The sequence below is a fragment of the Lactuca serriola genome, chromosome 5 (genome assembly GCF_051521515.1).
Source record: "Lactuca serriola cultivar US96UC23 chromosome 5, Lser_US96UC23_V15, whole genome shotgun sequence".
NCBI classification, from domain to species: Eukaryota; Viridiplantae; Streptophyta; class Magnoliopsida; order Asterales; family Asteraceae; genus Lactuca; species Lactuca serriola.
The window spans coordinates 167099012-167125072 of NC_136412.1; the positions used below are offsets into that span (position 1 = coordinate 167099012).

General features: G+C 32.7%; 3 protein-coding genes across 5 annotated transcripts; 1 reads left to right on the forward strand and 2 right to left on the reverse strand.

Moving 5' to 3' along the window:
• Nucleotides 1-4127: 4127 nt before the first annotated feature.
• On the reverse strand, nucleotides 4128-6970 carry AIP3 (ABI3-interacting protein 3). 2 transcript variants are annotated; one of them, XM_079001238.1, is made up of 4 exons: nucleotides 6817-6970; nucleotides 6126-6197; nucleotides 5918-6031; nucleotides 4128-4622 (listed from the first exon to the last, which is right to left on the reverse strand). In XM_079001238.1, exons 2-4 carry the CDS (start codon nucleotides 6132-6134, stop codon nucleotides 4362-4364), a joined length of 384 nt encoding a protein of 127 aa, XP_078857364.1. In that variant the 5' UTR covers nucleotides 6135-6197; nucleotides 6817-6970; the 3' UTR covers nucleotides 4128-4361. The 2 variants fall into 2 exon arrangements, with proteins under 2 accessions (XP_078857364.1, XP_078857365.1); XM_079001239.1 differs by having other exon boundaries at nucleotides 6126-6252; nucleotides 6817-6930.
• An 8371-nt stretch (nucleotides 6971-15341) lies between these two features.
• On the forward strand, nucleotides 15342-19205 carry LOC145049933 (uncharacterized). The gene is made up of 8 exons (XM_078998268.1): nucleotides 15342-15496; nucleotides 16569-16572; nucleotides 16686-17177; nucleotides 17344-17581; nucleotides 17879-17974; nucleotides 18052-18090; nucleotides 18187-18524; nucleotides 18627-19205. The coding sequence occupies exons 1-8, from the start codon at nucleotides 15342-15344 to the stop codon at nucleotides 19203-19205; spliced, it is 1941 nt and encodes a 646-aa protein (XP_078854394.1).
• A 637-nt stretch (nucleotides 19206-19842) lies between these two features.
• On the reverse strand, nucleotides 19843-25820 carry LOC145053236 (beta-1,3-galactosyltransferase 7-like). 2 transcript variants are annotated; one of them, XM_079001241.1, is made up of 11 exons: nucleotides 25576-25820; nucleotides 25291-25381; nucleotides 25159-25205; nucleotides 24575-24813; nucleotides 24154-24217; nucleotides 23773-23845; nucleotides 23293-23413; nucleotides 22437-22524; nucleotides 22073-22198; nucleotides 21051-21160; nucleotides 19843-20223 (listed from the first exon to the last, which is right to left on the reverse strand). In XM_079001241.1, the coding sequence occupies exons 1-11, from the start codon at nucleotides 25671-25673 to the stop codon at nucleotides 20075-20077; spliced, it is 1206 nt and encodes a 401-aa protein (XP_078857367.1). In that variant the 5' UTR covers nucleotides 25674-25820; the 3' UTR covers nucleotides 19843-20074. The 2 variants fall into 2 exon arrangements, with proteins under 2 accessions (XP_078857367.1, XP_078857368.1); XM_079001242.1 differs by having other exon boundaries at nucleotides 24575-24804; nucleotides 25576-25818.
• Nucleotides 25821-26061: the final 241 nt, after the last annotated feature.

Here is a 26061-nt window from a genome sequence, read left to right on the forward strand (position 1 = left end):
GTCAGTGGATGTATGAGAGAATTAAGGTTTTAATTGAGATAGGTAGAGAGAGAGAGAGAGGCAATCCATTCTTCTGGAGAAGAAGAATCTCTTTTATACCTGTCGTCGGGGGAGCATGTCCCCTACGGTGCTTTTTGTCTTATCTAGATCTTCAGGACGTAGGGGCGTCCTATTGGCGGATCATGTACAACTAGCAGTTATCTGCTATTGGTGCAGAACCACCCAAGAGCAGCGCTCTAAGTGCTACACTTTTCGCTATGGGGAGTGGTTGGTCCTGTTTTGGCTTGTTATAGACCGGACCCTCTTGTACTGAGTTGGACCTTGGCGCTAGAGCACCAGGGTCTATACACGAGGGCGAGGGCGAGGGCCTAGCACTTATGTTAGGCAACAACTGTTAGCTAGGTCATACTTTAGATAACCACTCCATTACCTTTGATGTATTCCTAGAGGGATACGCTAACAAGGTCATACTACATGTCTCTTTTTTCAGTTCTTGTCATGGTTCTTTAAGCTTTGGAAGCTTTAAGAGCTTGGTTTTTCTAGGGTGCTAATTTCAGGGAGCGAAAGCTACACTAGATTAGTTGGTCTAGAGTTTTGGCCAACAAGAGTGGCAGAGGGTTAGGAGTTGGTAGCCTATTTTTGTTTCACATGATTGTGTTATTTAAGTGGCATTGGCATTTTTTTCATTCCCAAAATACATTGTAGGTGTCAATTATTAATGGGGAAAATGACTTAGGAGGGTAACTACCTCTTATCCATGTTCACATATTAGCAACTTCTTCTTTTTTGTACATAATAAAGCAACTAACTTGTTTTAACTGTTTAAATTACACCAATATTACCGGATAATACTTGTTTTAACCGGTAACTCAAAGGAAAAATGACTTAGGAGGGTAACTACCTCTAATCCGTGTTTACATATTGACAACTTCTAATTTTTTGTGCATAAGAAAACAACTAACTTGTTTTAACTATGTAACATCCCAAAAATCATGACCAAAAGTTTCGTTTTTAATTTAATACTAAAACCATTAATTTAATACTCCGGCATCGGGCCCCGCACGGCATCAGGCCCCGCCTGGCATCGAGCCCCGCTCGGTATACAAATCTGTCTATCTTAGGCCCCGCCTGCCTCCGAGCCCTACCCGCTAAACACATACAATCATATAACATGCTAACACATAAAGAAACATACTCCACTGTATCCCTGTCCTAAGAAACATACTCTGCTAAAAATTAGATACGGAACATCGTTCGTACTCAGCTAGTGATAAGATACGGGACCTCGCCCACACTCACCTCTTTATCAGGCACATACAAGTATCACACAGACAACAAGTATAATCTAACATGCAAACATTCCTCGGGCACCCGCCCGACATCAGACCTTGGTCTGGAATAACATACTAGCATACAATGCCTAGGGCTAACCCCCGGGTCTTCCTACTCATAGACTACATGGGCTGGCATTGTGGCCTTGGACCCATTCACACAGTGAGGAGACTCACCTTGCACTACTGAAGCCTTGGCTGGAACTAGCTAAGTACGGACGAAGTTCCGTATCTCATTATTAGCAGAGTATGTTTCTTAGGACAGGGATACAGTAGAGTATGTTTCTTTATGTGTTAGCATGCTATATGATTGTATGTGTTTAGCGGGCGGGGCCTAAGAGAGACAGATCTGTATACCGAGTGGGGCTCGATGCCAGGCGGGGCCTGATGTCGGGCGAGGCCCGATGCCGGAGTATTAAATTAATGGTTTGACAATTATGGTTTTAGTATTAAATTAAAAACGAAATTTTTGTTCATGATTTTTGGGATGTTACACAGTTAAAACAAGTTAGTTGCTTTCTTATGTACAAAAAATAAGAAGTTGTCAATATGTGAACACGGATAAGAGGTAGTTACCCTTCTAAGTCATTTTCTCTTTGAGTTACCGGTTAAAACAGGTATTAGCCGGTAATATTGGTGTAATATAAACAGTTAAAACAAGTTAGTTGCTTTATTATGTACAAAAAAGAAGAAGTTGCCAATATGTGAACACAGATAAAAGGTAGTTACCCTCCTAAGTCATTTTCCCTTATTAATGTGATTCATGGGATGGATGGTCGGTGCAAATATCTTTCCGTTTTTGGTGCTTTCTTAGGTCCTTGGTAGGGAATTATTTCGCATATTGCATAGTTACAGAAATGTGGAATTGGTCTTCAATGCTTTTGTCAGTTTTTTGTTGGTGATGGTTAGTTTATGGATTTCTAGAGTGAAGTTTGGATCGGATTTAGTCCTGGTCTTCCCAGATTCCTTGTATTTTCGCTCTTGATTAGTTGCAGGTTGTTCGGGTGGTTGATAGACTCCGAAAAGGGTGTCATTCCTTTTCCCTTCTTCGCAAACCTTAAGGGTGGAGCTGATATGGAACAGTGGATTGCTATAATTGATTAGATTCGTAACTTTATCTTCTATAAACGTTTTGACAAAGTGGGGTGGATTCTAGATGCTTCTGATGAGTTTTTAGTTTCCTCGGCAAGATGTTTTAGGGTGGAATTTTGACTAGATGGTACAATTTGGTTCCTATCAAGTTGAACATTCTTCTGTGGTAGATTGGATTGACACGCATTCATACCATGTTGAACTTGGTAGCTGGCAGGGTAATATGGACTCCATCTTATGTCTGTTTTGCAGGATACATATAGAGACGGTGGAGCATTTATGTTTATCTTGTGTGGATATCTTTGTATTTGGTCTTTGATCTGGAATTGCTAGATGGTGGGGGTGGATGTTCCTTCTTCGACTTTGGTGGATTTCTTTATTCATTGGGATGATCATGCTCCTTTTATAAATTGCAACGCAAGTGTTTTAATGCTATCATCACTTTGTTTAGGGTTTTGTGGAAATTTTACGATACTCATCTTTTTGGAATAGAGAGACCACAGAAATTAGTCATTTTTTATGATATAGTTGCTAGATCATTTTTTAGGTTTGTAATAGGAGGGAAATGCAAGATGGACTGGACATTTTGGATTCAAAATCCTACTCTAGCTTCTACTTTGCAATTGTTTTATTAGCTTCTTGCTAGTGTTTTTTTTTATTTTATATCTATCGTTCCATAAAAAAAGTATCCACTAACATATATATATATATATATATATATATATATATATATATATATATATATATATATATATATATATATATATATATATATATATTGCCATGGATGTCATAGTCAGTAAACAATTACAATCCCTTTTCTTCGGTTCTTTCATGTTCAAACTTTTTGATAGATTCCATTCCCATGGAAACAAAATGCAAAAAATACCTTGATATTTGAGCAAACAAGAACCAAAGGGCCAATGGCCTAACGGTATGGAGTGACCATCTTATATGAGAGGTTTGGGGTTCAAGTCCCGGTGGAGACATAGGTGGTTATTTAGGAGTAGATTAGTTAGTTTGTCGTTTCAAAAAAAAAATTTTGAGCAAACAAGAGTGCATTTAGATGTGTTTTCAAAATCTAATTCGCTAGATGTGTATTTCTCATCAGCACCAAGCAATATTTTCATTGATTTATTTGTTATAGTATCATACTTTCGTTCTTCCTATTCCACCAATATACTCTGAAAATATATTCTTTATAACATTGTCATCTAAAATTTCAACGCTATAACTTGATAGACTTTTTAAAGGATAATATTATAATGAAGAGAATTGTAAGTGCAAAGCTATAATTAGGAAGGCTTTTCAAAGAGCTATGCCTTTAAAAGTAAAATTATAAAAATACTATGTTGTAATGATGAAATAACAACATACTTTCATTTATTTGTTTACTATAACATCATGCTTTCATTCATTTCTACAACATTATACTTCCAAAAAGTTGAATAATCTACACACAATTCTACAAAATACAAAATTATTTTCATGGTAGAATTTTCAAAATATAATGTCCTAATAAGAAACGATTGAATGTACAACGCTATAATTGGGTGAATTTCAAAGCACAATGCTTTAATTTAAAATAGTTACAAGTACATTCCTTTAATAGAAAAAAAATGAAAATAAGAAACCAACAAACACTTTCCTATTTCTATTTCTTGAATAAATGAAAACACTTTCCTATTTCTTGAATTTAGCTCATAAATAAATAAAAACATGTTGCTATTTCTTGCAATACAATACACACCCCTACTTCAAATCAACTATGAGGTTTCCAAAATCCATATCAAGTATTCTTATGCAAGTAACGTAACAAACCAACAAACAAAAGTTGAGTTTTGAATTTTTCCAGAAAAGGGTAGTCAGTACTCAATATGCAGAGTACAAGATGCATAGCACAAGGTACAATAAGAAAATGATATATCACCAATCAGTCTAGTCTTCCTCGAGGTTGATTGATTCCTTAAACTTAGCATACAAAATCTTCTTCAAATCCGCCATTTGTGCGACTATTGATTCCTTCTCATCCTTGAGTTTCTCCAAATGTTTGGTTGTTGTCTCTTTCATCTGTTCGATTCTTATTTCCACTTCATCTCTTGGAACATGAGCAAACACTTCACCAATTTGGAAACGAACCACCTCCTCATCCGTTAGAATCAATTCGTTGCTTGCATCCTCAAAATTCTCATTTGCTTCCTACACCACTCACACAAACAAATTCACATTTGTGTTATGCTACCATGACAGACGACCTTGTACTGTGTTTGGCATGCATTGAAGTGGGACCAAGACCAACATCAATGAGACAAAAAGTTGTAGCTTTTTGTCTCACCCAAAAAGGTTGGAAAAGGACATGCTCTCGATCACTCGTCTTTACAAATGACGTAAATGCCCTTTTTTATTCTCAACATCGAAAATAGCCCTAGAAAGCTTGCCCAGGAGGGTAGTCCCCTCCTGTGTCACATGTAACAAATGCAGCCTACGGCTGCATCTATTACATGGGATGGGACAAACTTTCTAGGGTTATTTTCGATGATGAGGATAAAAAGGGCATTTACGTCATTTGTAAATACGAAAGATTGAGAGCATGTCCTTTTCCAACCTTTTTGGGTGAGACAAAAAGCTTCAACTTTTGTCTCGTCGATGTCAGTCTTGGTCCCACTTCAATGCATGCCAAACACAGTATGCTCTTGCCTAGAGAAATTTTGTTCAATGATAAGGACTTGGTAATGTTTGGTTTGATGGAAAGGAATGAACATGAAAATGGAATAAGAATAATAAAAAAAAAGGTAATGGAATAAGACATTACATTCCATGATCATGTTTGATTGGCATGTAGGATGGAATGTAGGGATTTTTGTATTCTATGTAAATATGTTGCATAGTTTGAGCTCTATGGTATACATTATTAACTATAATTATTGAATTATTTATTTTAAAAAGTAAATAAACATAATAAAACCTCACTAAAAAAGCAAATAAGATTGTAAGAAAAAATATTTTTGAAATACTTTTAGAAAATAAAACTGATATTTAACTAAAATCATGAAATTTAGTAAAGAAAGTTGTGTCGTTAAGAGCTATATACATAAAAATAGGTTATGTTGCAAATATTTCATTCCATTGAATGATGGAATGAAGAAAAAAAATAAATAATAAAAAAAACTATGAATGAAAATTAACAAAATGAAAGGAATCGTATTATTTCTTCAAGAATATTCCAATCCATTCCATCTTAAAGACAAACAGCTTTTTTGTTCCTATGGAATGACAAGTGCATATATAGTTTAATAGATTATGTTCTTTCATCGTTAAATCCATTAAGTCAAAAAGAAATAGCAACTTAGACAAGTGCATTTGCAACTTTAGTTTTCCATCATGAGTCACAAGCTTTTGTACAATGGTAATAAGGGGAATATTAAATGTTGATAAATCATGAGCAATATAGTTTCTGACTGAAAGAAAGTACTTGGTTTTGGAAAAAAAAATACCATGGCAATCCTTATTTCATCATCAAGTTCATGATACCGGTTGTTCAATCTCCCAAATTTGTTAATGTTCTGCTGATCCTCCCATGTCACCTCAGTTTCAGAGCCACCACCAGCCTTTGATTTCCATGAAAATAGATAGTGAGGAAAAGGAAAGAGAAAGCTCGAAGATAAATATAAACATAAGAAAGTAATTAAATATAACTCTCACCTGCTGCATGATTGATACTGGGAGCTGATGCTTGATGAGAAAGAAGAAAAAGTTTCAGTTTTCTGGTGTACACTGCATAGGTCACCAATGGTTGTAAAGTGTTAAACAGACTTCCAATCTCCAATATCTTCATGAAGAAAAAGTTTCACTTTCACTTCGATTATACAGATTTATACTATTATAATTCACTAGATTTATACTATTATAATTCACTTAAACAGCAACAAAGGCAGCAAATCGAAGTCAAAAGGAAGAGACGAAGCTAGTGAGGAAGGGCAAGTTTGGATGTAAATGATATCATCCGTAATTGAAGTTCATGAAGGATCTAACTGAAATCAGATTTCATCAATTTTAAAAATCATTGCTCCAAATAAATAAAGAGGTGAAGAATCTAGTTCCAGACTTTCAGTCTTCAAGTTATCAATCATTTTAGAAACGCCATTTCCATGTCGACGTCTGCAATGTCGCAAATCACAGCACCGAATTCCTAATTTAGGGTTCGAAAATATACTATTTGCGATTCAAATTTAAATTTTACTTTCGGAGTTTAATCTTTTCGACCATTAACCCTAGCGTGTAGCAAACAAACGAAATCAAAATGAGATTTTAGTAATACAAACGTATAACATACCCAATAAAAGCTTAACAATTTAAGAAAAAAAAAAGCCAGATATTCAAAAGAAGGTCCTACCGCGTTGCAACCGGAGCACAGAAGATCGCCGTCGCCTGAGGAGAAGAGTTGTACTAGACGACTGACGAGTGGTCTGATCAAGGGTTTTGCCGAGGGTACGAAGACTCGTCTCCGAAGTATTTATGTTACATTTTCGAATTTACAAAGCTACAAAGTTAAATGTTTTTAGAAAATTGCCACACTAATAATAGTTTTTACAAACGTACCACAAAGCCAAATGTTTTACAACAATGCCACAAAATTTTAAATCTTTGTACCATCTAAAAGATGAGACTCAATCTCTCATCTTAATCATCCAAAATAGCCTTAAAAATTCTTTAGCCATGCATTCATGTGTAACAAACACCTAACACAAGAAAAAAAAAAGAAAAAAACCAAAATTGTTAGATTCGGTTTTTGTTTTAAAAGGGAAAATAAAAAACCAAACAAGCATCAACGTTTCTTTATCTAGTTTATGTTACTTCATTGATTAATTTTTTGGGAAAATAAATTAAAGAGGTAATGTATTTTTTTATTTTATACATATTTAGTCACTAAACTTTTTCTCGCATTTGACCATTTAACTTATTTTTTTTATATGTCTAACATTCAGTTCTTATAACCGGTTACTACAATTTAAGCCGGGAAAATGACTTAATAAGGTAATATAATTTTCAGTGTGTACATATTTAGTCTTTAATGTTTTATACACATTTAGTCTTTATGTCCAGTTTCTTCTGATTTTGCTCACGACATCCTATGTGAGACAATCATTAATGAGGTGTTCTCATATATAGCTCGCAATTCACTTATATAAGTAACCTAATTCACAAATTGGTCAAACGATGTTGGTGCCCTAGTTTTCTCCAAGCAAAAGATGTCTTCGGCTTCGGTTTCATCTATCTTCATAGCAGACAACAAGATTCTTTGTGATTGTTTCTTCCGAACTCGGATTTGCACTTTCAAGACAAAAAGAATTAAGGAAGACACTAAAAGAATTTGTACTTCCAAGACAAAAGAACCCCCTAACAAACAATTCAATTTATCTCCATAGCAGACAACGAGATTTTTTACGATTGCTTCCTCCCAACTTGTGACAACCCAGAGAAATTCCTCAACCGTAGTTAATATTTAACGATATGACGTAAAAACGTAATAGGGACATCCTTGTAATCACACGATATATTTTTATATATTCGAAATTTTTGTCCCTAATTATGTTAACCATTGGGCTCAAAAATAAGTATGCAAAAAGTCGCGTCACTTTGAGAGCATGTTAACATATTTAGACTCCATAGGTTACCGTGATTTCAGAAATATAAATTTCATAAGAATCCGACACAGTATGGGTGAAATATGATATTTATGGTAAATAAATATTTATCGTACTTAAAAAGTTTCAACGACGAAAACTATAAAGAGATTGATCGACTTTTGGAAAAATTCACAAACTAGTAAATTGTGGTACTACTTAAAGTAGGAATTATGAGACAATGAACACCTAAAACGGATGTCATATGAGGGAGTTATGATTTTTATAAAATCATAACAATAATAAAAACACGTCGAAAAACGAAAGTCAAAACTAGACAAAACTAACAAAAGGAGAGTTGTAGAGAATGACGAGACCAAAACCGATATATAAGAGTCATTGAGAGTTACATAATTTAAAAGTTGAATTTTTACCGTCGCGCACACTAACACCCAATTACGTCGAGATATGGGATGACATGGCACGTTGAGATGAGAACACGTGGCAGCATCGTATGGTTCACACGCAACTGTGTGCGCACTCCAGAACTTGCTATAAATAGTAGGTTTCGGCAGCTCATTTTCCTCATCCATTTCTTTCGCTTTCTCTCAATATTGTTCCGCGTGCCACCGCCTCGAGCATCTCTTGAAGTGCGAACTTGTGATTTTTACCCTACTGCAACGTTTTCATAACTCATGAGAGAGTTCATGGCCCCATTTTCCAGACCTTTTTGGGGGAAATTCATATCTAAAATGCAACTTTACGTAGTTATTACTAATTGTAGTTAGATAATTATGCTCTTAACATTATGATGATATTATGTCTGGTAGCTTTGCCCAAACTTTTTAGCTAATATTAAGCCTAGTTGTTATGCTAAACCACTATGATAGCTAAGATCATACATAGTTGTCATGTTGGACAGTTGCCAGAAAATGCTGAAACTCGTTATTTTAGCCACCCTTTGGATAAGCTTAGTACATGGTGTTACTTTGCCCAAATACTCGACTATGCAAAACACGCTAATTATATAGCTTAGTACCTACTTGTTCCTTGAACAATTATGTAACTTATTTTACTTCGTAAATAAATAGCTAAGTTGTTTAATACATCCTGTGTATTTCTCAGTGTAAATCTTTGGCCTGAAATCCCAACATCTCTAACGTCTCACAGCCCTAACGTTTCCGCCGCTGGCCAAGAGTGTGACACAACTCGAATTTGCACTTCCAAGATAAAGAATCTCATTGTATGCTATGAAGACATCTTCCCAAGACAAAGAATTTGCACCAACATTATTTGACTGGTTCATTAATTAAGTTACCGATATAATTGAATGATAAGTCACGTATGAGAACACCTCATTAATGATTATCCCGCATAGGATGTCGTGAGCAAAACCTGAAGAAACTAGGCATAAGGACTAGATGTGTACAAAAAGATTAAGAACTAAATGTCTATAGTCTAAAAATTATATTATCTTATTAAGTCATTTTTCAGCTTAACCTGAAGTAGCCGGTTATAATGATTGAATGTGGACAAATAAAACATGTTAAATGGTTGAATATGGACAAAAAAAACTTTAGTGACTATACAAAATAAAAAAGACATAAGTCATTTCCCCTAATTTTTTTAAGATCTTTAAGCTTTCCATCCATGTTAGATAGAACTTTCTATAATGTTTTTTGCTATCATATATTGCAAAATTCATAAAACAATGTATCCATGGGCGAACCTAGGTGGAGGTAGTGTGGGCAAATGTCTTCATAAAGTGCAACTTTTAATGATACGAAGGACGGTCCAAGTTAATTTTTAAATATATGGACTAAATGTGCAATTTGACACTTGGACGAGTTACGAATCATGTAATTTATTCTAATATTTAGTGCATTATTATAAAACTTCTTATATAAAAATAGATTTTATCTAACTTAATCTACATATTATACACATACATAAAATATATTTATGTTTGTTAAATAATTTGTTGAATATTAATAAGTTTTTAATCAGCTAATTATATATGATCAAATGCTTATGTATTTATATTGGTTTTAAAAGTCTTTAGGTTAACTTAACTTATAAGTTTGTTGATTTTTTCATGAAAATAATATATTGCTTGTTAGCTAGGGCTGTTCACTATTTGGATAAAACCGAATTATCCAATTGGACAATTTGTATTGGACTATTTGGTTCGGATATTCGGATTTTTGGATTGGATTTTACTAAAACCGAATTATTATTTTGGATTTCGGATTGGTTTTGGTTTATAAAATATGAACCGAATAGTCCAAAAAAACCGAATAACAATTTATTATTTATTTATTTTTAATATATTTATAACTATTTATTAGTTTTATAAATTATTTTTTCAAAAAGGTTCAAAAGGTTTCACCAAATAAAAAAATTAATATGCATTTTCTCTCAAAAGTGTTTTATCTGTTAATATTAAATTATAATATATCATCTTAGTAGTTGTTTATAAATTATAAATTACAACTAAATAATTTGTTTTTACTTTCTCTATAAAAATTGGATAATATTATAATTATATATCGCTTTTAAATGTTACGCCTTTTGAAAACCGAATTATAAAAACAATCCAACCGAATTGTAATTGGATTGGATCAGATCAGATTTGAATTTAGTTTGGACAATTCGGATCCATATTTTGAAAACTTAAATCAATTTGGATCTACTTAATTGGATCGGATCGAACCGATCCATCCAAACGAACACTCCTATTGTTAGCTGTGACTTTGAAGAAAACCGTTATTGACAAAAGGTAAAAATAAAAAGTTGTTGAATATATAAGTTGTGTTTTGTATTTTTGAATTTGCTCCCATACTCAAAAAATTTCTAGGTCCGCCCTTAAGTGTATTTGATTGTTATCTACCTATCTTTATTGATTTACATATTCAAAAACCCAAGAGAAACAAAATCAAAAACCAATCTGGTAGCACCTAAAATAAGCCTATAAGCCAAACTTGTCAGTTTAGTTTGGTTTAAATCGAACCACGTTTACCCCTAATTTATATGTTATAGAGTTACATCACCCTTGCTTATATGCTTTCACTTTCGTCTTTGAGACCATCTTAAACCATAACACCATTTTTTTAACTGAAAATGGTCCAAAAGGTGATTCATCTCAAGCCATACTCTATTTTTTGAGTAACTGCATTCTTAAATTCGTCTTGCCTTACAACCTTGCTTCCCAGTGTGATTGTCGTTGTAGCATGTGTGTGGTCCAACCCATAAAAGCCATGTAGACTTGACGCCGTCCCTACCTTCCTCAAGTATATCAATGACAATCCTTTATGAATGCGACATACACATTTTTATTTGTTTTGGAGCCGATTTGGTGGGGTGTACTAAAACCATTACGTACCACACCACCATATGGCTTGCGTGAATGCCTAGTCTTTCTCTTTCAATTTGATGAATAGTATTACAACATTTTTGGAGTAATATGGCAAGAGCTTTTTTTTGAGTTGAAAATGTTGTTAAAGTAGTGTTTGCACCCCGCGCATTGTAACGGAGGATCTTATGTTCGTTTAAACAACACAATCCGGTATAGATAAGGTTTCATAGGACTAAAATTTAGAAATTGTTCTATATAGTAGTTTTATTTAAGTATTTCATCCATAGCCAAAGTTACAATCCATCCAAACCTGACATATCAACTTCTTTCACCGTCACCTCATCTTTGCATAAGGAAAACCTAATGAATACTAAATGAAATGTTTAACAAAGTTAACAAGATTCTTAATGGTTTTTTCATCCTTAAAACCTTAACATGGACACAAATCAATTTAAAATTTATATCATGTCATTAATAGAGGAAAATAAAAGAAATACTAATGTATTTTCATGTATGTTTTGTGTATTATGAGTGTCATCATGTAAGCGAATTGCAAAGTATAATGCTATTTTCCACCATAATTATGGTACTTGATGCAGTTTGATTGAAAAAAAAAAATAGACCCGATGAAAAATGTTGCAATAAGTAAGACAATTTATAGTAGATTATGTCTAATTATACGTAAAAGTGCACCTCCAGTTTGAAGCAAATTAATATGTCTAAAACAAATATGTTTTACATCCTTCAATACATGAAAATAAATTTATTAAAAATGTAGAAATTATATAAAAATGAAAAAATCTTGAAAAACATTCATAAAACGAATATTCAAAAAGAGTTGTAAAAAACTTCATAAAAAACAATTTTGTAAAAATGAATCACAACCTAGGTTGTAAAAAAGCAATTTTATAAATAAAAAACTAATTTTTTAAAATCATATATAAACAAAGTTGAAAAGAAATTATAAAAAACAAAATTGGACAAAACTCGTAAAAACAGTTTGGGTTGAAATAAAGTAAATAATCTGTATGTATTAGTCATTTAAAATTTAAATATAATAATAAAATTAAAGTAGTTGTAAATATAAACTTATGAGGTGCTATTGTAAAAATAATAAATACTAAAACATTCTACTTAGGGAATGTTTGGGAGAATTTTTAAAGTGTTTTATTAACCTTTTGTAAAAGTCATGAATTTTTCGTTTTTGGAAAAAGTATGTTTTTTTTTTCTAAAATATTAGTGTTTACAAAACATCTTTTTTTTTTTTTTTTAACTTATTGGTTATTTGAAAAATCCATATTTTAAAAGACATCCGGCAGGATGTTTGAGTGTTCATCTAAAAACTCTTTATTAACTTATTGACTTCTTTGAAAAGTCAATAAATTAATAAAGTGTTTGAATATCTAATAAGGACTTTTAAAACTCTTTTTTGTTTAACCTTTTAAAAAAAGTTTTCAAGAAGTAACAAATTATGACTTTTTAAAATGACTTGTAACTTATTAGGATAAAAAACAAACAACAAACAATTTTAAGAGTCAAACACTTTTTAACTTATTGATTTACTGACTTTTATCAATAAAAAGTTAATCCAAACAATTTTTTAAAAACTCATTTTTCTACCTTCATAAGTCAATAAAGTCTTTTTGACAAAAATCATTTTTAACTTCAAATGAAATCTCAAACACTCTCCCAAACCCTATAATATAATGTAAAACATAATTACTAGGAAATCAAACATCAAGTCTATTTTCGTTTAGTTATAAATATAAAAGATAAATAGTTCCACCAAACATTTTTTATCTTCATCTTCATAGTATGATAAAAAAAAAACACAACTTAGGCTTGTGGGCATGGTCGACGGATAAGCTGCCCCTCCCCTAGTATGATAAAAAAAAAAACACAACTTAGGCTCGTGAGCATGGTCGACGGATAAGCTGTCACCAGGGGCGTAGTTAGCATATGGTAAGGTAGGTCCTAGGACCTACCTTTTTTTTAATAGAACAAGAATATATACAAAAAAATAGGAACTACCTAATTTTTATAAAAAGACCTACCTAATTATTTTTGGTAAAAAAAAAAATTTATCATCAGCCCATATATTTTATATTTAACAGCCCAATATCTTACCCCACTTTCACTAATCAATAGTCCAATCCAATTATTAAAAAAAACAAAAGGAAAGGAAAATAGAAATGGAACGACGCTCATACCCCTCGCTGCTGTGCTGAACTGCTGCACCGTTTCCTGATCAAAAATCGACACCGCTTTTTACCTTCTCCGTTTGCCGACTGTCGTCCGGCCAAGTCGCCGGCTGTCTACCACCGCCGGCCGCCGTCTCCCTCCAGCCGTCAATGAGCCCAGCGACAGCTTCCAAGTGATCATCTACAACAGGTTTGTAATTTATAAATTGTAACTTTATATGAATTTTGATCGACTCATGAGGGCGTAGTTAGCATATGGTAAGGTAGGTCCTAGGACCTACCTTTTTTTTTAATAGAACAAGAATATATACAAAAAAAAAAAATAAGAACTACCTAATTTTTATAAAAAGACCTACCTAATTATTTTTGGTAAAAAAAATTTATCATCAGCCCATATATTTTATATTTAACAGCTCAACATCTTACCCCACTTTCACTAATCAATAGCCCAATCCAATTATTAAAAAAAAAAACAAAAGGAAAGGAAAATAGAAACGGAACGACGCTCAGGGTATATGGAGTGGTCACTACAAAGTCACCGGAAAAGTGGCGCCACCTATGCGCCACGTCACCTTCACCACCAACCCACTCCACTATGGAAATGGTCACCACTAACAACATTCACTTTTATATTATTTTTTTATTTTTTTACCATTTTGTTAAATAAATAAAATATTAAATAAATAACATATTTTATAAATAACATTTTATAAATAACATATTTTATATTAATGAAAACCATATTACATAATTTAAAACATAGAAAATTAAAACTAAAATACTAAAAAAACATAATCCATACTTAGAAAATTAAACCTAAATTATTAAAAAACATCAAATCTAGTTGCGATATTGGTGGAGAACTCCTTGTTGAATTTTCATAAAGACCCTTAAATTTTCCGGGTCGAGATTGGGTTGCGGCACTGTATTTACGATTTGAAGATTGGTGAGTGCCAATTGTCGCCGGCGTTGCTCCTCCGTTGAATCAATTTTTTTTTTCTAAAAAATGTAGAGTTTTTTCGATTTTCTCCGCTAATACGTCCTCGTTGGTTGATTTTCCGCTAGATGAAGCCCCCTTTCTCGCTTTGTCACTACCCGGTGGTCGACGAAGATGGACGTCCGATGGACCCTCCCCCTCGGTGGCGTCGAACTCATCATTGAGGTCGAGGTTAGCACCGATCTCCGACTCGGACGTTCTCGGCCTTTTGTTGGAACCGGTGGTAGATCCCGAATGCGCCGTTTCCGGATAAAGGACCCATTTTGGGCCATTGCGACAAACTTCCCACGCTTTTTGGTTGCCAAAAGGTTTACCATTGTTGGTAATTTTGTATTGGTGCAACGCCGTTGACAAAATGTTGAAATCGTTGCTACCACTTCGATGCATATTTTTTAAATTGTCAAATACGTCGTTAAATTTGGTACACGTTGCTCTAAGATCGCGCCATTTAGCATTGACTGAATCATATGTCCGGCTCGTTTGCCCTCCCAATAACGCATGGAAGTGGTCTAAAATACGATTCCAAAAGCTATGTCCCGATTGCGCGTTGGCGACATCCCCGTCTTGTGATATGGCAATCCAAGCTTTAGCTAAAGTCGCCTCCTCCTCCTCGGTCCATTGGGTGTTTTTCTTCTTTGTTGAATCTTTGGATTTTTTTTTGCCTTCTACGACTTGGTTGTGTTTCTTGAACCCGTTCGTCGTCGTCTTCATCGTCGAGGTTTACGGGTTGAGATTGCGATAATGGAACTTGAGATGGTTGTGAACTTGGTTGTGGCTGTTGGAAAGTTTGGGGCTGAAAACGCGGAGGAGGTTGTTGTTGAAAGGGTTGAAATTGGGTTTGAACAAATTGTGGTTGTGGTTGGTTTTGGTAGTAGTGTGGGTGGTATGAAAGATTGGTAAATAAAGGTTGTTGTTGAACGGGGGGTGATAACAATTGCATATAGCCAATGTTTGCTAACGGATCATTTGGAGTATTTGGGGTGTTTGGGGTGGGTGGGTTATTTTGGTTTGGATCCATGGAGGAAAGTGTATTTTTTGAATGAGAGTATATTTGTTTGTGTTCAAAGTTTGGTGTGTGTTTGAAAGGTAAAATATATGTTGATATATATAGAGAATTGTTAGTAATTAATTAATTAATTAATTTTTTTTACAAACGGTCAATAAAGCAACGGTCAAAAACAAACAGCCAATCAAATCCATCGTCTTCACCCGTCTTCAGCTCCACAGAACAAGACACCCACCAGAAGGTGGGGCGGTGTTCACGCGTGAAGGGGGCTGACACGTCAGCTCCCACGCGTCTTTTCCCTACCACTCCTGATAGCCTCATACCCCTCGCTGTTGTGCTGAACTGCTGCACCGTTTCCTGATCAAAAATCGACACCGCTTTTTACCTTCTCCGTTCGCCGACTGTCGTCCGGCCAAGTCGCCGGCTGTCTGCCACCGCTGTCCGCCGTCTCCCTCCAGCTGTCAATGAGCCCAACGACAACTTCCAAGTGATCATCTACAACAGGTTTGTAATTTATAAATTGTAACTTTATATGAATTCTGATCGACTCATTATCATTTATTACATTTATTTGATTTGTATAATTGTATAATTCTTCACCAAAAGACAAAAGTTGTGGTCCACAACACGTTAGCAACAAATTTTGAATTTAATTTGATTAAGTAATTAATTGACAATTCCATTTAATGATTTAAAAACACACACTTATGGAATATGGATGTTGATACAAAATGCAAGCCGTAATCCAGTGAGACTAATATTTGAATTTAATTTAACTTATAAGTGTAATTAATCAGAATTCTTGTCTTGATTAGTTGATTAACATTCTTATCATTTGATTAATATTCATTCAATTTATTTAGACTTGAAACTTTTAAACTTTTTGATTTAATTTTTAACCACAAAATTTGATTTTGTTAATTTTCAAATTAAACCAAACTGAATTTTGATTCGATTTTCAGTTTGGTTCATGTTGCCTTGATTTTATTATTTGTTGATTTGATAACAAAATATTGATAATGGTTATTAGTTTGATACTCTTGTAAGTTGTAACATTCAATTTCATAATTCTATTTCAGAATCAAGAATCAAGAATGTCTTTGCATAAGTTTTATAAAAAGAAAGAAGATAGCGAACAACAACATAAGTATACGAAGGTGGATTTAAACTCACTACCCGTTGATCCGTTTGAACGACCGAGTATAGAATTTTATCATGTAAACCAAAGAGATGAAATTAGAAGAGTATACTTACAAAAAGGGCCTTTCCAACCTCTAAATCATAAATTCCCACCACGTGATTTTGGAGGTAAACCTCGAAGATTTATTCAATCTTGGTTTGATGATAATAAATACTGGTTAGAATATAGTATAAAAGAGGATGCTGCATTTTGTTTATGTTGTTATCTATTCAAATCAAGTATACCCAATCAAGGTGGATCAGATCATTTTGTGAAATCTGGATTCAAGGCTTGGAATAGGAAATCAGGAATAGATAACCACAAAGAAGGAACTCCATACTATTGCTGTCCAAATGTGTCAAAGTTTGATGAAACAAAGACAATCCATCGCGTCTGCTTTTGAGAAACAAACTACTTTACAAGAAAAAGAATATCGTACACGTTTGAATGCTTCAATTGATTGTGTTAGGTTCCTACTCTGACAAGGGTTAGCATTTTGTGGTCATAACAAGAAATAAGACTCAGATAATAAAGGTAACTTTCTTGAACTACTACAGTGGTTAGCCGATCGATGTGATGTTGTAGATCGCGTTGTGTTAAAGAATGCCCCAAAAAATGCACAAATGAAATGTGGTGAAATTCAGAAAGATATTGTGCAAGCATTTTCAGATGTAATTTTAAATGTTATTATGGGAGAGCTTGGAAATGATTTTTTTGCAGTTTTAGTAGACGAGTCACGTGATGTGTCATGTAAAGAACAAATGGCATTGGTTTTGCGGTTTGTAAATAGAAAAGGTGAAGTTGTAGAAAGGTTTGTTGGCCTTAGAAATGTTAATGACACTTCAGCTTTGTCACTAAAGGCTACCATTTATGATATGCTTTCAAAACGGAATTTGAGTCCTAGTAGGATTAGAGGACAAGGGTATGATTGGTGCTAGTAATATGAGTGGTGCATTCAATGGATTGAAAACTTTGTTTATGAATGAAACAAAATCTGCACACTTTGTTCATTGTTTTGCTCACCAATTACAGTTAGCCCTAGTGTTTGTTGCAAAGAATCACACGAAGATTAATGATTTTTTTTTGATGTAGTTTCTCGGTTGTTAAATATTATTGGATCTTCTTACAAAAGACGAGATAAGTTAAGAAAAAAACAAGCAGATAAAGTTATGGCAGCATTGGCAGAAGGTATGCTTTATGTGGTTTATTTTTATTTGTTTATGCTATTTATTCGGCTAATCTGTTTCTTATGTGGTTTATTTTAGGTGAGCTTCAGAGTGGTACCGGTTTGAATCAAGAAGTCGGTATTAAACGACCGTCTGATACTCGATGGGGTTCTCACTTTGCATCTTTATTAAATATCCAAACCATATATGCTTCCATTTGTGATGTACTTTAAGACCTTGGTGAATTTGATAGTGATCGTGATCATAGAGCTGAAACAATTCGCATCTTAAAGTGGTTAAAATCATTTGATTTTGTGTTTTGTCTACATTTTATGGTTGATATCTTGGGAGTGACGGATCATTTGAATACAATACTACAAAGAAAAGACCAAGATATCGTAAATGCTATGAATCAAGTAAGTAGCTCAAAAAAAGCAATTCAAGAAATTAGAGATGTAGGATGGGGCCCACTTTTAGAGAAAGTGACTTTGTTTTGTGCTAAAAACGAAGTTAAAGTCGTGGATTTAGAATATGACTATTTTAATGGATACAGTCGTCGCAGAGGTTCACAGGTTAGTAATGTTTGTTATTTCCAATTAACACCTTGATCAAGTTATTAATATGTATATATATATATATATATATATATATATGTATGTATATATTTTTTTAAGGTTAACAACTTGCACCATTATCAAGTTGATGTATTTAAGGAGGTGATTGATATGCAACTTCAAGAGCTGAACAATCACTTTAATGAAGTAAACTCAAATTTACTTCTTTGTATTGCTTGTTTGTGCCCAAGTGAATCTTTCAAAACCTTTGATTTAGAAAAAATAATGAAAATGGCTACACTTTATCCGGAAGAGTATCCAACAAAATATTATCTTCGAGTTCTTGAAGTGGAACTTGGAAATTACATTAAAGATGTGCGAGAAGATGAGCGATTTGCTGATTTGAAGAGCATTGGAGACCTTGCCAAAAAGATGGTCGAAGAAAAGAAGCATGTAATATTTCCTAAGATTTACCTTCTTGTGAAACTTGCATTGATCTTACCCGTAGCAACAACAAGTGTGGAACGCGCATTTTCAGCAATGAAGTTGATAAAGACCGATATACGTAACAAAATGAGTGATCAATTTTTGAGTGATAGTTTAGTGTCGTATATTGAAAAAAATGTTTTAAAAGATATCGATAATGACGCAATTGTGAATATGTTTCAAGATATAAGACCTTGTAGGGTTCAATTGTAATAACTTTATTATATCTATTGAACGGATGTTTAAATATTTTAGTCATACAACCCGATCCGCCACCACTAGTATTTTTACACTTTCATATATTTTTTTTTTAATTTTATTTACATAAGGAACCACGTGGTTTTTGGTTCTAGATTCACCACTGGCTGTCACAGAGGTTTTGGTCATCTAATCACAACACTATTCCACCAACACCATGATGTTGTTTACATGGAGAGAGAGAGAGAGAGAGAGACTTCTTCTCTCTCCCTTGTAGCCGTCTGTAAACCATCTTACGCCACACTAAGACTATGAAAGATTGGGACAGTGTTCACGCCTTAAGAGAAAAAAAAAATAGATGTAAGGAGTAAAACTCCCATCACCCAACTAAAGTAAAAGCAGGCATAAGCCAAAACACCATGTGTGTTAAAAGATGCTACTTTACTATTATAAACAATACTTCAAGTTACTATCCATGACATGTGGATAATAACAGGTAAGGGATATATAATTGGAGCATTTCAACTCCATAAATGGTGTAGTTTTGAATTTCGTAATGTTTTGGATTGGAGAATTCTAACTCCATAAACGCACGCGTTGAAGATGCCCAAATATTACCACAACAGTTTCAAAGTATGAAATTCGCCCCAAATTCATCAAACAAATCGTTTGCTCCTATTTCTTGAATCATATATAAACAAATAGCGATCCAACTAAATGTTTTGCACCACTATCTAACCAAAATTTTTGCTTTCTTTTTCTGCAACATTATATATTTGTTGTATAAGTAAAGGCGTATTAGCACACAAGATAAACGTTACAGAAAATCGGATCTCATCATATTTGGCTCTAACTAATTGATTTAAGCATAATTTGTTATATTTTCAATATTGTGCATTCCAAAGAGCTGCGGGATCTTCACCACATCTTTTGTGAACATCTTTGAGTCTTTCAACTGAACGACAAATTCCACTGCAACTCCAATCGAATGATGCAATGCATACGTTACCCGCTTCTGCCTTCCATTCGCAATCTATGTCAATTCAAATCATTTTAGAATCAAATTTATAACATAAATTAAAAATAATAAATCTAATAATTAATGTAAACGATGCGTTTTTTGTGGCTTGTACAATTTTTAATTTAAGTATTCGGTTTGTTTATAGTTTACATGTTACAGAACCGGGTTTTAATCTAATTTTTGTAATTTTAATGACTCTTGTAATGATGGTTGTTTTTTTTATTAACTACTTCATTTGCAAATTTATCTTAATTAATACATATAAACCATATTTGTAAATTTAACAAGCTTTATTTTAAAGATTATGTTTGCTTACAATTTGTAATGTAAGTATTTAAGTATTCCTTTTGTATATTTTTTTTTTGTAAATCATGATAAATTAATAGTTTTTAGATAAAAAAAAAAGAGGCCAGTTCAGATCAGATTAGTTAGACTGGAGCAAGATTGGTTCTACCAGATTTTTTTTTTTTTGGTAATTTTTAAAAATCTTGTAACTTGTTTGTTTGTTATATTTATTTAAATACGTCGTTTGTAAATTTTTAATTGTTTATATAAACGATGCATTTTTGTAAACTTACAATTTTTAGTTTAGGCATTTGTTAATTCAAAATTTATAATTTGCATATTTGAATATTTTGTTTGTTTTTTTTTTTTTTAAATATTTTCTTTGCAAATTATAATAAAATTAATTATGTTTATTTAATAAATGAAAGTGGTCTTTTATCTTTAAAGTAATGTTGTTTGCTTATAATTTATGTATTTAAATATATCATTAATTTGTATATATTTATTTGTAAATTATAATAATGTTTATTTGAGAGCTGAGATAGAGGACATACCAGGAGGGGTCCCACAACACATATTGCGATCATCAATGTGCTCAACATCAAGACCAATAAACCAAGCACCAAGTGACACGTCTTCATTAGCAAATTTATGCAAAATGGGCCTAAAAACATTATATTAAAAATTGTTTAAGGTTTATCATTTATGAAGAAGCATGATTATACCTCATGTTTGACTTTTGGAGTCAAACAAACTAGTTTTAAACTTCACGTTATGATATATATATATATATATATATATATATATATATATATATATATATATATATATATATATATATATGTTTTTGATATTTGATATAAAACTTAAATCTAATTTAAAAACACCAATTTTACAAAAGAAACAATAAAAATATGTGAAGGAATTTCATGAACGTCGGTTTTGAAAAAGTATTACATTTGACTTACAGAAATAAAAATGGAGACTTGGGTTTTGTTTCTTGTTGACTTTTGGGACTTAATCCAATAAAAACTATTTATGGGTGCTTCTTTTTTATTAAGACTATGTTTAGCAGACTAACTGAAAAGCTAACTGGTAGCTGAAAAGCTAGCTGATAGGTGAAAAGCTAGATGTTAGTTGAAAAGTTGGCTGCTAGCTTATAAGCCAACGCATAAAAAATGACGTTTGGTAAAAAACTAGCTGAGAAGCTAACTGGAAGATATAAAATGACATAAAAGGATATTTAAAAGAATATGTTTTCTATAATTAATTAAGGGTATATTCGGTAAATTTTAAAAAAAGCTCCTGAAAAGCTAGTCAAAGTAGATTTTTAAAAAGCTAGCTTATCAACTACTTTTTAGGTAGCCAAACATGTCAATTTAGAAAAACTCAAAAAATAAGTTAGCTTATCAGCTACCTGTGGTATGCCAAACACAGCCTAAGTCCTAACTTTTAATAAATTTACCCTGATTTACTTTTTCCTTCCATTTTTCCCCAAGTATGCCATCATTTTCTCAAATATTTTTTAAGCATCATTTTTGAAATTATAAAAGTAAATAAATAAACAGGGGCTTACTGATTGGTGGAGATGTACGCAGCTAAATCATTAGAAATGGCATAAATCTGACCAGTTGCATGCCTAAAATATTTATTTCCTTCCTCTCCAAATTTCCAGTATTCAGGTTCATGGTATTTCACATTCCTACACAATAAAAAGAATAATATAAAAATGCAATTTTTATATTTTTTATTCATCAAGCTAGAAGACTGATGGATTTGAATGTAAGAAGGTGTTTGGAATATGAATAAAAGTTGTATAGTATAATCTCTAAGCTTTTTTTTATAGTAATGGAATGTTTGTCTTTTAAAATTTTAAAATATAGAATGAGGGTATTTTGGTCTTTTAATAAAAAAAATTAGAAAGAATGGAAATGAATTACTTTTGGGAGAGAACAGGCCCGGATTTCATACACCCTGTGTACACTCTCTGTTTTGACTGATATCTTCCAAGAGTTGTAGCTAACATGCCTGAGTCAAAATTTTATTCAAAATTATCAAATTCACATTTACATTGAAAAATTAACGATTATAATTTATAAGCAACACTTTTATGTAAAAAATAGGTCAACTTAACAAATAAGAGGTCAAATAGGTAAAACTAAAAACTTCAGCTAAAAAAGAAGCAGGCTCAAAAAAATCGGACGACTATTTTAGAATACTTTTTGTAATTGATATGGTTAAATGCATTCTACTTTCATTTCTTTCAATTACAACATTTACTTTGAAAATTTTATCACCTTATAGCAATGTATGTAATCCAAATATAAAAGCAAGGAATAATTACATAAAATTTTCAAAGTATAATGTCCTTAATTGAAAAAAGTTGAAAGTATAATTTTCAATGCAATAATTGGGTAGTTTGTTCAAAGTGCAATGCCTTAGTAAGAAATATGTTGTAATAGAAGGAATGAAAGTAAGGCACTATAATGACTAAACTATTATTATAATAATCATAGAAAAATAGGTAAGTGGCTAAATCGATAAAATGGTGAAAGTAATTTTAGAAGAAAAAGGGTTTTTTTAGAAGTCAAAAATAGTATAATGAGTGAATCACTATAGAAGATAGTAAAGTTGCTAAATCAATAAAGGGTTGAAGATACTCCAAACCATTCGAAAAACAAAAATGTTGAAATTTTCATAAAACACCCCAAATTGAAAACTTTTGCATTTCTCATGGAACAGGAGAAATTTAAAAATAAAAATAAAAATCAAGAAAAAAGGTAGAGGAAAACATACCAAGATTGACATGAACATCATCATCCACTTTGACATAAAACTTTGCATCCCATTTGGCAAATGCAGTAGAAAAGAATATGCGTGTTTTAGCAGTCAATTCATGATACCCTTCAACATGTTCCTATGACAAAGATTATGCAAAACCAATTATTACTCGTGTATTTTGATTTAGTCTTAGATCTTGTTTCTTTTTTTTACTTAATCTTAACAAGACATAATTGGATAAGGTTATATATGAGTGTTGCTTTTTTGACTTAGTACAGAAAGAACAACTTAACAGAGAAAGTCAGAAAAAGGAGAAACTCCCATTAACTCATATTAAGTCCTAACTTTTTTCTAAGTTTGCTCTCATTTAACATTTTTTCTTCCATTTTCCAAGTGTGTTGTGATTTTCTCAAATATTTTTTAAACATCATTTATCTCGACAAAAGTTTATGTGAAGAAACACTTGGTTAGAATAAAAAAGAAACATTTTCTTACAAGCCTAAAGAAATCTTTATGTTGAGCTTCTTCAGAGTCGATGGCTCGATCTAGAATGCTTTTAGATGTCGCACTGCAAAAGAATAAAAATTAAAAATTAAAAAACGAATAGAAATTGGGTTAGATAACTTGAATTACTATAAACGGTCAATGTTTGACTTTTAGGAGTCAAATTAGCTATATGGGCAAAATACAAAAAAGCACATGAAATTTTCACCATTTTATCGATTTAGCCACTAAACTATCTTCTTCGGTAATTAAATCATATTATATAACAAATGTCAAAATATCAAATATTACCAATTGGTTACTACATTCATAGGGAAAAGCATTGTTCCAAATAGATAAACATATGCAATAAAAAAGAAAAAAGAAGGTTACCTATGGCCAATCATGAAACGGACAACAATACCCTTTTCCTTCTCAAGTTGAAGTAGCTTTTCGCCTGAAAGTCAAACAACAAAAATTCAAGTATTTTAAGGTAAAAAGACATTAGACCCCATTGAACCAAATTGTTGTTAAAGGGACAAAAATTGCAAATGGTGGAACATGAACTTGCTCTTGATCTCTCGTCTGTTCAAAAGACATGAATGCCCTCATCATCACAAGTACCTTTAGAAAGCTTATTTATTTAAGTCCACTCCAACATTTGTTACACGGGATGACAAGTTTTCTAGGGCTATTGTTGATGGTGATGATGAGGAGGGTATTTACGTCTTTTTGCACATATGAGATATCAAGTACGAACAAAGCCTTAGAGATAGGAAAAAGTAGTATATGAAGTGACTATAGAGAGCATTACCCCTAGGCATCCATGTTTCCCTAATCGAATCACGTCTCCTTCTACTACTAAAAGCAGTGTTGATCCCAATAACCATAAACGCCTTTTTCCTTCTCTCAATCTTGTCTTCAACTTCAACTTCAACTTTCTTTGTCTTATTAGAAATCAAATTATCATCTTTCACTTCTTTGGATGAATTCTGATTGCTTGGGAGCTCCAATTTCAGCTCTGAAATCGAGTTTCCTAGTGACCTATTAGACCTCCAAGAATCCAACAAATTAAATTCCAACACCTATTTATGTGTGTATTATTATAAAGTGATTTTATCACCATTTGAACAAATCATTATCTTGTAAATTCAAATAAAAAGGTCATTGGATTAAATGCAAGTAACAGCAATGTACTTCTATTGATTTGTTTATTATATCATCCCACTTTAATTTCTTCCTATCACAATCCAAAAAAGAGCAATTACTACATTCCTACATTTTGAATCTATAATTCTTCATCTATAACTTACAAGAGAAATGATCAATACTCCACATTATTAAAACAACCACACATAGATAGAGCAACGATTAATTCGTATAAAAGAAAGTACTCACTGGATTGCTTGTTGGGTTTTATGAACTTCTCCCAGTAGATCATTATCCTGAAACAAAAACCCACGAAGAACTACCTCAAATTAATAAACCCACAGAGAATCTATAATCATGTAAGCCAAGGTGAGCAAAAACCTTGTTTGTTATACAATCATCGGTGACGAATTTTGTCTCTTGTTCTTTCCGCCTCATGATCCTCCCATCGGATTCAATTGGATCCCACACCCTAAAATTAGTCAAAACCAGAGATTAAAGAAGCAAAAGGATTCGATTCCAAATTAATTGTTGTTCAGCAACCGACTTCAATCAAAATTACAAAATCCCATAAACAATAACAGCACCGATCAAATGGGTTTCGTAAGATCGTTACTGGAAAACCCAAATTCAGTTTCGATTTCACGAAACAGACAACACACATACCTGTTTGTAAAGAGCATGCCAAGGACGAAACTGAAGATGCTGAAAATGATAATCCATTTAGGTGATACTTTCCCTCCTCCGGTTCGGTTGTTCTTCATGTTCTCTTCTTCGCGCGTAAATTTAGAGAGAGAGATTGAGGCATGGAAAGTCGTGGTCTTTTTGAAGTATACATATATGCGAAACGGAGAAACGTAGGTTACAGAAGTCAAGCTGTTTAGATTTGAATTTATGGTCAAAATGTGGACAAACTACACCTCTTCGTTTCAGTGAAATTGCCAAATTGTAGTTGGAATGAAGATGTCGATGTTTGGTAGTTTGTTAAATTACAATTTTAGTCCTTACAATTGTATTTTGATCATCATTTTTTTTTTCTTTTACAGAAACAATATACATGTGATTTAACATTTATTTAGAGGTTCAATACTAGAATCCTTTTCGATAAACGAAAGTTTTTTTTTTTTTTTTTTTTTTTTTTTTTTTTTTTTT